This window comes from Ovis aries, chromosome 8 (genome assembly GCF_016772045.2).
Source record: "Ovis aries strain OAR_USU_Benz2616 breed Rambouillet chromosome 8, ARS-UI_Ramb_v3.0, whole genome shotgun sequence".
NCBI lineage: Eukaryota > Metazoa > Chordata > Mammalia > Artiodactyla > Bovidae > Ovis > Ovis aries.
Window position 1 is genome coordinate 60733096 of NC_056061.1, and position 12366 is coordinate 60745461.

The 12366-nt window shown below is 35.3% G+C and overlaps 1 protein-coding gene across 23 annotated transcripts in view; it reads right to left on the reverse strand.

Moving 5' to 3' along the window:
• AHI1 (Abelson helper integration site 1) overlaps window positions 1-12366 on the reverse strand; it is a 216515-nt gene that overhangs the window by 135699 nt on the left and 68450 nt on the right. For all 23 annotated transcript variants that reach the window (XR_006060634.1, XR_003590152.2, XR_009601649.1 and 20 more), the window contains 2 exons: window positions 10875-11005; window positions 9175-9315 (listed from right to left, as the gene is read on the reverse strand). Coding sequence is in view for 19 of the 23 variants with exons in the window: in XM_060419704.1 (XP_060275687.1) it covers window positions 9175-9315; window positions 10875-11005 (272 nt within the window). In the remaining 4 variants the exon portion in view is untranslated. The remainder of the gene's footprint in view (window positions 1-9174; window positions 9316-10874; window positions 11006-12366) is intronic.

The window sequence follows — 12366 nt, forward strand, 5'->3', positions numbered from 1 at the left end:
TAGTAAGATTTTGGTAATATTTTATTCGTTTTGCCAGACTGTATTTTTTAAGCATTATGCTATGCTAAACATTTTTCCTTTTTTAAAAAAGAAAGTTATCTAACTAGTAAAATTACAAAAGGCATTGCCTAAGTATTTCTTTATTTTTCCAAGCATTAAGATGCCTTTCAGACAGGATTAAAAAGGCCTAAATGGATGCAGATAACAAAAATAAATCCCATGCAATTATGAATTCTTATTTCTATTGTCTAAAGGGAATTTTCTGTAGAAAAGCTATCTGACTAGATTTCAAGGAGTCAAATTAACACCCTACTTTATCTTTAGCTCCTCTAGTTCTGAGAAGAGTCATAAAACAATCTCCAGTACTATTCATATGAAGTGAAAGTGAAGCCGCTCAGTTGTGTCCAACTCTTTGCGACCCTATGGACTGTAGTCTACCAGGCTCCTCTGTCCATGGGATTTTCCAGGCAATAGTACTGGAGTGGATTGCCATTTCCTTCTCCAGGGGATCTTCCCAACCCAGGGATCGAACCCAGGTCTCCCGCATTGTAGACAGACACTTTAGCGTCTGAGCCACCAGGGAAGTCCAGTTATATTCATAAAGACCCAGTTTCTCAGGTACTACAAACAGGCTGCTTACTAGTTATTGTATTCTTTCCCCTTCTCCACCCACTAGAAATATCTATTTGTACAAGACTGTGCAGATTATTTCATTATAAAATAGATTATAATAGGTGGTTTCTGAAGTTCCTTTAAGCTCTATGCTTCTAACACTTAAAGCTTTCTAAATCATTATTATATAGGCCACAATTAGGGTATGATGTTGCAATTTGATAACTGTACCTCTTCACTTTGCCATTTTCTCATGTTAATTTAGCTCTAACCTAACTAATTATGTTGAAAACTCAGTTCTAACAGTCTCATCCCTATCCTTCCATGACTCTGAGAGGTACACTAGAGCAGGCCCTGGGAATACAAAGACACTGCCTGCCTTTTGGGGGTCTGAAGTTTTGGAGGTCAACAAGAAATTCATGCTGTGTGCTGAGTGGTACTGCAAAGCAATGGACAAGGTGCTGAGAACACAAAGGTGACAACTTCTGTGTCATTTCCTTTCCTTCCTATATCCAAAATACTTCTAAATTTATCTTCTTTCATATAAAATTTAGGATTCTACATTTTACATAATTTAAAAAAGTTCTTAAAATGTTTTCACAACTGACACTCTATCCTGATTTATATATATAAGTTCAGTGCTTTTGCGTATGTTCTGGGCTTAATCATAAAAAATAAAGTGGTTTGCTCAGGAGATTTTTATCTTTATAGGAGGAAGAATGGAGGAAATAAGATATTTTAATCCTGTGCCTTTTGTATTTGAAGAGAATACAAGGTTTGTCATTATTAAAATTTATGTGTACTTATGTTATTAACTTCATAATAAAAATATAACTAAAAAATAGCACAGTCTTTCTTTTACACTATATTAACAGTAAGATTTCCTTTTGGTTCAACATTTAATACCTTTGGTCAACATCTGTTATTACACGTAGCCCTGTTACTGTACATAATTATCTTACTGGATACCTTATGTGTGCATGCATGCTAAGTCGCTTTAGTCATGTCCGACTCTTTGCAACCCCGTGGATGTAGCCCACCAAGCTCCTCTGTCCATGGGACTCTCCAGGCAAGAATACTGGAGTGGGTTGCCATGCTCTCCTCCCGGGGACCTTCCCAATCCAGGGACTGAACCTGTGTCTTTGTCTGTCTCTGCATTGGCAGGCGGGTTCTTCACTACTAGCACCACCTGGGAAGCCCAGATACCTCATAAATATTTCTATTTCTAATTATGATACTATTACTATAAGCTGGTGAGTCTACTGCTTTAGTGTCTCAGCGTTCTGCAGTTATGTAGCAGCCTCCTCCTTTTCCTTTCACGTTTGCTTCCTGAAGAGAATTTCTGTGGTCTGAATGTTATGTTCCCCTAAAATTCCTATCCTGAAGTCCTAACTCCCATGATGATGATATTAGGAGGTGAGGCTTTGGGAAGGTGATTAGGTCATGAGAGCAGAGCCCTCATGAATGGCCTTAGTGCCCTTATATAAGAGGCCTCAGAGAGCTCCCTTGCCCCTTCCACCATATGAAGTAACAGCTAAAAGGTGCTATCTATGAATCAGAAAGTGGGCTCTCACTGGACACGGAATCTGTCAGTCCCTTGATCTTGGACTTCCCAGACTTCAAAACTAGAGAAATAAATAGTTTACTGCTACAGAAAACAGCTAGGATTTCCCTGCTGTAGACTGCTCCGTATATCAATGCTCCATATCTTTGCTTTCTAGTTTCATTTTATCCTTTAACAGAACACTGAGATGAGATAGAAAATTATTTTAATTTTTCAGCTGAAAAAACACATGTAGAAATGATAAATTTTTTGACCAGTGTCAAATAGAAAGTGATATCCTTTTGTCTAGAACCAAAATGCTCTAGTTCCTTCTTCAGCCTTTCCCTCCACACTGTTGTCTATTTCGAACAGTACCATTTTTTTTGTTTTGGGGGTATTTTAAAAAGCACCAATGTAAGAATAACAAAATGCCTGGACAGGAATTGTTGACTACATTTTCCACAGGCCCTGAATCCTTAAATGACACAAGCTTTCTATCAGAGTATTCATCGTGTCTGTAATATCAAAACAGATGCTTCACGATATGACCAAGAAACAGGTGGCTTTAATATGTCTTAACATTTGGCATGCATACGTGATAAATCACTTCAGCCGTGTTCAACTCTATGCTATGCTCTGGACCATACATAGCCCACCAGACTTCTCTGTCCAAAGGGTTCTCCAGGCAAGAATACTGGAGTGGGTTGCCATGCGATCTTAATTTCTCCTACTAATCTAATAACAGATATCCAAAATGTTAACCTACAGACAGTTATATATGTTACAGCTTAATCTTATCCAAATATAAGGATTATATTATCCTTATATTATAGGATATATATATTATCCTTATATTATAGAATATATAAGGATAATATTATCCAAGTATAATATTAATATTTTTGAATCATTCATAATTTGTACTTCAAGAACACCATTAATTTATACACAAAACCACAGATGTCAAATTTCAACTAGACACTACTTTATTGCAAAGATATTGTAAAAGTAGTTATATTAAAATATTAATTAAAATAAAATTTAATATTACATAATAAATAAAATTCATATTTTGGACTATACTGAGAATATAATGGCTTAATGTATTATAATTATCTCCAACATTTGCAAAGGAGTGAACAATTAATAATGATACTAGACAACCAAAGTTTTAATTTTTAGGGGTCTTCCTAAATATTAAAATTGAAAACAAATGCTACATTTCACCACAGGTATATATGGCTACCTTCTTCAGTTACTTCATGAAATACGAAATACAAAAACTAAATTAGTAGTGTAGCAGATAGTTTAATGTTTTAAAAACACAGGCTCTGGAGTTAGACAGTCTGGCAAGTGACATCATTTTATCAACTGTGTGACATCATTCAGGTTGATTTCCCTGGCCATCAGTTTTACCATCTGCAAAATGAGGATAATACTGGCATCTACCTTGCGAGGACTGGGAAAGACTGTAAAGATAATGTATGTAAAATGCTAATTAGAGTAGGGAATACTTAATAAATACACAAATAAATGCTTGATAGCAGAAATACTTGATAAATGTTAGCTACTACAACTACCACTATTATTATTAGACCCAAATTTACTAATTAATCGTATTGATCATGTCTTTCATTCTTTATTTTTATAAAATTTAAGGGTGGATAATTCTGTTCTATGGATTTACTGCACATCAGTAATATGACAGGTTAGGTATAGGACCTTATAAATAAACACCATGGGCTTATTGTTACTAGGCAAGTTCTGTAACAAAAATTTTATAGGAAGGTAAAGGTATATATCACATGAACTCTGGTAAAGCATGTCACAATGTGAAAAATACACCTATCAACAATGACCAACAGAGGTGATCATTAATAAATATGAATTCTATAAATAAAATCATGTTTAGTGTCAACAGTAGGTTGCTTTTCAGTTCAACTATAATTCTCCCAGAGGTTTAATGAACTACTTAGGAAGTATAAAAGATAGGAAAAGCACATGGTTCTGATTCCTGGGTTTCACAGCCCTGTTCAACTTGGCACACAATAGATGCTCAATAAAGATCTGCTTTGTTTCAAACACAATGACAGAAAAGCACTCCAGAGTTAATGCTGACTCAGAGGACATACTGCCACCTAGAGAAAAATCAGGCTCATTACCTGGAATTATTATACAATGCTGACAACTCTGAAAACTAGGCTTGATCCTACATAAAATACTACATGTATATTCAATACATGTCAGCATTCTGCCTGCTGCTGCGTCACTTCAGTCGTGTCTGACTCTGTGCGACCCCACAGACGGCAGCCCACCAGGCTCCTCTGTCTCTGGGATTCTCCAGGCAAGAACACTGGAGTGAGTTGCCATTTCCTTCTCCAATGCATGAAAGTGAAAAGCGAGAGTGAAGTCGCTCAGTTGTGTCCGACCGTCAGCGACCCCATGGACTGCAGCCTTCCAGGCTCCCCCATCCACGGGATTTTCCAGGCAAGAGTACTGGAGTGGGATGCCATTGCCTTCTCCTAGGTACCACTTAAAAAAAAGACAAATAGGTCTCCAACTTTACTTCCCACAAAGTACAGATAATACAAAAAAATCACGTTTCACAGAGACGAAGAATAAATGGTTTTGTAGGAACAAAAAAAGGTTTGCATATTAGACAATCAAAAGCTAATATTTCAGGAAATCTGCTAAAAAGTTTTGTGTAGTAAATGAAAGCATGTATTCCAAGTCCAGACTGTATGGATCCAAGTCCTGGTTCCCATAAAAGAGGGATAATTATGGTACCAACCTCATAAGATTATTGTGAAAACTTAAATACATGTAAAGTGCTTAAAATAGTACCAGGTCCATGCAAAACGCTTCATATCAGATGTAATTACCAATAAATGTAGAACAAGATCCTACATTCTGAGGTAGGCAAGTATTGATTAATAACAGAACATTAATTGCTAAAGTCTAGCTTCATAAATTTAATTCAGGAGAAGCCGTTTCTCTGACTAGTACTCTGTTATTATGGGAATCCTAAAAGTACATTATTTGTGGTACCTTGTGACTAAATTTTGTATTACTAGATGATTAACTCTTTCAACATCAGGCAAATACAACTGCCTTCTGAAAGTAAAAATCATATTTCTTACCAAAAAAAGCAAAAAGTCAGTAGAATGAAAGACCCAGAAGACCACAACCTGAACATATGCTTAACAGGGAAAGATGCTTGCTGACTCTTCACAGATTTTGCTAGAACTGAAAGATGGATGATACATTTAGCTACCATTGTGGTCTCATTCACAGCTTATTTAGCTGATTTAAAAAAAAAAAAAAAAAAAGAACTTGCTCCATTTTCCTTGAAAATTGCCTAAACGTATCAGCGGCTCTGATAAACACTATTTAAAAAAATCATGTAACTGTTTTAGATCTTTCAATTTTAATATCATGAAAACACTTATGTAAAACTACAGGCAAACTTTATTTTCAGACAAGAAAATTTGAGCAAAATAGTTCTATGTTAAAAGATAAATAAAATATAAGGTAAAACTATAATAGATCAGTAATAAATACCATAATTTTCACTGAAAAAAATTCAAAGACTTCACGATTCTGGCTTGTATTTAATGAGTAAAACAGAGTCTGAAACAACTTTCCTTTTTTTCACAGTTATATACCATTTATGAGAACTGTGCTAAATCTTGAATTGCTTGAGAGTATGTAACGTTTTCTTAGGATGCTTCTTTTTAAAGATAGGCAGTGATGAGTTGGGAAAATGTGTTGAAGCCTTTTGAGTTTTGCTCATAAAGATAAGTCAGTATATCAAAAATGAACTGATGCTGCAAAAATAATTTTAATATGTGTATTATTTGAACATTTAAATTCCTAAAACACCATGGAAATCCCTCCTCTACATTAAGACAGTGTGGAAATAACATGATGTTCTTAATTTTATGCATTTATTTTCTAAAACAACTGAGCTAGAAATATATAAAAGGAAAAGGCTGACTAACAGAAAGAAAGAAAGAAAAAAAAAACCCCTGTTTTCAGTTTCATTCCAAAGAGATGCTATCAGCATATGAAAACAAAAGTTCCCATAAAGTCAAGTGTATACTGGTTGGATGAGCATAACTGTCCATTTTATCTTTTTTGTTTTAATATGGTCCTTATCAACTTACCTGACTTTGCTGGTGGCTCAGACGGTAAAGCGTCTGTCTACAATGCGGGAGACCTGGGTTCGATCCCTGGGTTGGGAAGATCCCCTGGAGAAGGAAATGGCAATCCACTCCAGTACTATTGCCTGGAAAATCCCATGGACAGAGGAGCCTGGTAGGCTACACAGTCCATGGGGACACAAAGAGTTGGACATGACTGAGCAACTTCATTTTCACTTTCTACCAACTTACAAAGTACTTTCACAGTTCCTATCTCATGGCATCTTCACAAACAACTCTCGGAGGCAGGACAGGTAACAGCAGTAGTAGTAGGACCACAGTCCCAAATCAATGTGGAAGATGACTGTAGCCATGAAATCAAAAGACGCTTGCTTCTCAGAAGAAAAGCAATGACAAACCTACACAGCGTATTAAAAAGCAGAGACACTACTTTGCCTACAAAGGTCCATATAGTCAAAGCTATGATTTTTCCAGTAGTCATGTACAGATCTGAGAGCTGGATAATAAAAAAGGCTGAGCACTGAAGAATTGATGCCTTCAAACTGTGGTGCAGGAAAAGATTCTTGAGAGTCCCCTGGACAGCAAGGAGGTCAAATCAGTCAATCCTAAAGGAAATCAGCCCTGAATATTCGCTGGAAGGACTGATGCTGAAGCGGAAGTTCCAATACTGTGGCCACCTGAGGCGAAGAGCCAACTCACTGGAAAAGACCCTGAAGCTGGGAAAGATTGAAGGCAGGAGAAGGGGATGACAGAGGATGAGATGGTTGGATGGCATCACCGACTCAATGGACATGAGTTTGAGCAAGCTCCGGGAGATGGTGAAGGACAGGGAAGCCTGGCAGTCCGTGCAGCTGCAGAGTCAGACACAACTGAGCAACTGAACAGCAACAGTAGGACCATTCACTAGACAGGGAAATCGGAGCGCCAGGAAGGCTTGTGCAAGATCACCAAAGAAAGAGAACGGAGCCTAAAACCAATGCTTTCAAATACTTGGCTCTTCCTACATATGATTCTAGAATGGACTCCTTAGTCTAAAAACCTACTGTTGAAAAAATAAATGGACAAACCTAATCTAATGATGAACTTGTATCAAAGACAAAAAGTAAACTGAAGAAAAAAGATAGAGGTGGAGCTTGAAATTGCATTTGTAGTGAAAATTTCAAAAGCAAACTAGAAATTGAATGAAAACTGTTGTGAAACTTCTTAAGAGTTTGAGGAAATAACTGTATACCTATTTCCTGAATAACAGCCCCAATTACAAAGTAATGAGGTATAACTCTTTTTTTTTCTGTGAAGATTAAAAATGTATAAAAGAAAGACCTGTCTCAGGACCTATGTTTGAACTAGACAACAAATTTGGACACTGGATGATTTGAGAAATCTACTTGTCTTTTCCTGTGATCAGGCAGTATTGACTTTTGCTAAATTGACTGTTAGTAAATGGTATTGTGTTGTTTAACAATTCACCATTAGTAATAGTGTTCTGTAAATTTGAATATGTGTTACAGAAATTCATTATTTCTTCTCTGTAAAATTCTTTAAAACAAGATAAATCTCAAACTTACATATATTCTCTAAAATAACTCACCTATAAAGAAATAAGATTTATACTATGATCAAAACTTCAGGTTTACAGCTTAATTCAATTGTCTAACAACTTAGCACTTATCACAAACATTAACCGATTCACACTGTGTTAATGTAGGAAGCTTAACCACTTGCATTTCACTAATTTAAAAGATTCTGTCCAAATAGTTTCACAACATTATCTAAATGCATATTTATTTATTTATGTACTTATGACATTGTGTGTAAATCATCTTAGCAAGAATGGTATACTAAACAAACTAAAGAGTATAAAAACCATTTATTTTTGTATAAGAATTAACACATGAAGAAAATGGAACTGCAATTTTGAGAGTGTCATCACTATCAATACCACACAGAACAACGAAATCCTAATTTCAGGTCAGAAATTAAGGAAATATATGAAAAACCGAATAAATCCAAATGATTCGAATAACGCCATAGAGTGAGTGAAGTCGCTCAGTTGTATCCGACTCTTTGCGACCCCATGGACTATAGCCTACCAGGCTTCACAGACCATGGGATTTTCCAGGCAAGAGTACTGGAGTGGGTTGCCAATAATGCCATACTATTCCTTAAAAATGTATTCAAAGTCTATTTCCTTATTATTTTGCAAAATTAAAGAACAGTGTGATTTTAATGTAGAAAAAGGCATTTTTGCTGAGGCTTGACTTTTTTCCCCTTCCTTTTTAAAGTTTATTTTTAATTGGAGAATAATTGTTTTACTATGTTGTATTGGTTCCTGCTGTACAACAAAGTCAATCAACTATAAGTGATTTTTTGGTCTTCTGATTTTTTATGTTAAGAAACTCTCAGAAAATCATAACTTATTTAAACTGTGCTTTAGTTAAAAAGAAAAACAAAGAATAAGAAATTAACTCAATATTCAAGTAAAAACATTACAGATTCACATACCCTAAATGTTATTTACCTTTTAAAGTTAGAGATACTCCCAAATCGTTTTTAGGTGAATTTTATTTATTTAAATTGATCTATGAAGAGAATGACCACCTTTCTATGATTACAATACAAGAGCACAACCATTATGTATACTTTTGATGATATTTAAATTCCATAATAAAAATGCTCATGACAAAATAAAATGTTATAATAATATGATCTTTTTAAAGCTGCTTGGCCTTCATAATACATTCAAGAGAGTTTTGTTAATACAAAGAATGACAGTTTTCACAGAGCTCATAATTTCCAATTCAGCTTAAAGGTAAAGGTTACTCTAAATATTCTCCCCTTATCAAGCAGCGGACTTACCATTGAAATCATAAATATATAGGAGAATTGGCTCATTCTGCCCAAATGCACAAAATGCAACCATATTTTCAAGTGGATGATAAGCAATGTCTCGAACTGGTGACTTGAATGGTAGGTCAGAATACATTGCTACTTGCTCTCCTAAATAAGAAAAGACATTCAATAATTTGTACTATCTCAGATATTTCTCATTAGAAGATTATCCTGCAACTTATCAAAACAAGATTTATGGTAAGTAATAATAAACCTCATGCTATTTACAGGAAAACATTAAATACTTATAGTTGAGCTGTTATTGTTTAGCTGGTAAGTCATGTCCGACTTTTGCAACCACTATATTAAACAATTATTTTTCATTCTCTTAGACTTCCTTTTTCTTCTTTTCAGTCTTGATGGAGTTTCAAGGCACAAACTAAAGACAAAAAGCTTGGAAGTAGAGATCTGAGATCTGATAGAGCTGAGCAAATGCCAGCTAAGAAACAACTCCATGGAGAACTATCAGGGAGGAATATCAGGACTAAAACTAAAGAAATTCTCTGGTTGGGGGAAGCTTAGTGAGGAATTAATTTTTCTTTTTTTTTTTTTTCCCTCAGAGGCTGTTTGATGTACCATCTGCCTTAAATATATATATATTTATACTATATATAATATATATATATATATATATATATATATACACACTATTAATGCAGAGAAGGCAATGGCACCCCACTCCAGTACTCTTGCCTGGAATATCCCAGGGATAGAGGAGCCTGGTGGGCTGCAGTCCATGGGGTCGCTAAGAATCGGACACGACTGAGCCACTTCACTTTCACTTTTCACTTTCATGCATTGGAGGAGGAAATGACAACCCACTCCAGTGTTCTTGCCTGGAGAATCCCAGGGACGGCGGAGCCTGGTGGGCTGCCGTCTATGGGGTCACACAGAGTCGGACACGACAGAAGCGACTTAGCAGCAGCAGCAGCAGCATACTATTAATGACTACAGCAGAAGTTTTGAAAATCAGAACTCAAAAAGCAAAGAAGAAAAACGAAATCCTAAGTGAACTGATTAGTCAAAAACGCCTAAAGGGAGAGATGAAAATAATAAAGATGAAGTCAAATAATGCTCATTTAAAAAATTTTAAAGTAAATTTTATATAATTCTATTGCTAAACAAATGTTTATAAAGTTTTGATTTTTCTTTCAAAAAAGCAAAGTGAAGCACAAATGAACTATCCAATGTAACAGTTTATTTTATTGAATAAATTGAATTATAGTAATTCAGGTAAATGGCTATTAAGTTTCAAATATCCAAAACTCTGATAGGAATATGTTTGTTTCTAATAAAAATGTACGGTAGATGGTTAACCATTTGTATACCTAGTTGAACTCTAAATTCAGTTCAGAACTGAATTTTGTATTACAGTCCCCATTAAATACTTCTGTGAGATCAACAATATCTCATTACCAGCAAGGAAAGAATAAATCTTAAATTATAATGCAAAATTCTAAATCCATGAAGATATCAAAACCACAAAGAATAGAATTAACATAAATTCAGACTGTAGCTGAATTTCATTATCAGCTTTCCAATTTTGAAAAACATAACTGAGAACTTAAAATCAGAATTTCCTTGAAAATTATTCCATAAAATGGCAGTTTTTATATTTCATCAAAAACAAAACAAATCTTTCTAAAGTTCAATGAAATGCTATTTACCTGTTTCTGGGTTCCAAACATATACTATACCATCCTCACTTCCAGCAAAGAGAAAAGTCCCACATGGTGTCAAAGTGCTATGAATCTTCTCTCGATAATTTGCTGCACCTACAAATTTCCTTGCTGCTAATCTAGAAACAAAAAGATTTTATAAATGTAACTTGTCTTACCCATTTCAATGACTAGTGGTAGAAAAACTTTTCAATACTTCATTTGTATTTGACAAGCAACTTGTGAGAATCTGTTACACAGGATACATTCCATGAGGGATAGAGAATAAAGTAGAGGGAGTTCCAGAGCTCAGGGAGCTTATAATTTAGCAGGAGAGAGAAGAAATGCACCAAAGAAGAATAGAAAGTGAATGTAGAAAGTGCCACAAAAGAAGAACAGAAAAAGTCCTTTGCAGATTTGGATAAGAGAGAGATGATTTCTAGCTATGGAGCAAAGAAGATGCATTTGAATTGGTAACTCAAAAACGAACAGAATTTTTATATTCTTATATTTTTTCCATGTGAAAAAATTTTAAAATCAATGAATACTTGATTGCTGCAGAAATATTAGAAAAACCATTACTGAATCATCTCTTAAATATGGCATGTACCCTTCTGGGCTTTTAAATGTGTGAATAATAACAACAGCTAACATTTTCAGTGCTTATTATGCGCCAGGTGGCTCAGACAGTAAAGAATCTGCCTGCAATGCGGGAGACCTGGGTTCAATCCCTGGGTTGGGAAGAACCCTGGAGAAGGGCATGGCAACCCACTCCAGTATTCCTGCCTGGAGAATCCCATGGACAGAGGAGCCTAGCAAGTTATAGTTCATGGGGTCACAAAGAGTCAGACATGACTGAGCGACTAAGCACAGCACAGCACAGGTACTATCATCATCATTGGTTTACAGAGAGGATATTACATATACTGCTCTGTTATTTGCTTTTTTCAGTCAACAATGAACCATGAATAATGGCTTTTCATGTCAGAAAATAAAAATTATGCATTATCATTTTAACAGGCATATATTATATCATTGCCTAAATGTATCTTAAGAGATTTTCTATTGTTGGGTAACTCTTAGGGTATTTCCAGCATCCTAAGAGTTATCCAACATGTTTCCCCTAGCACGAATATGATTTCTATGAACAACCTTGTGTGTGTGTGTGTGTGTGTGTGTGTATACACACACATTGCACTGTTTCACAATTATTTTCTTAACATAAATTCCTAAACCCAAGGTTACTAGGTCAAAACTTCTGCTATTTCTGTTAATTTAAGTATTGGGTTGGTCAGAAAATTCGTCAGGGTTTCTCTGTAAGGTGTTACGGAAAAACCCAAATGAATTTTGTGGCCAACCCAATACTTTACATCTATAAACTAGTTTATTACCCACAAAACACTTACGAGGATGGTGTAGTACTCTTCCATTTGTGTGAGGAGGAAAAGAGACTAATCAGTTAGTTTAAGGGATGGAACAGGCAGTATCTGACTATAAGCAG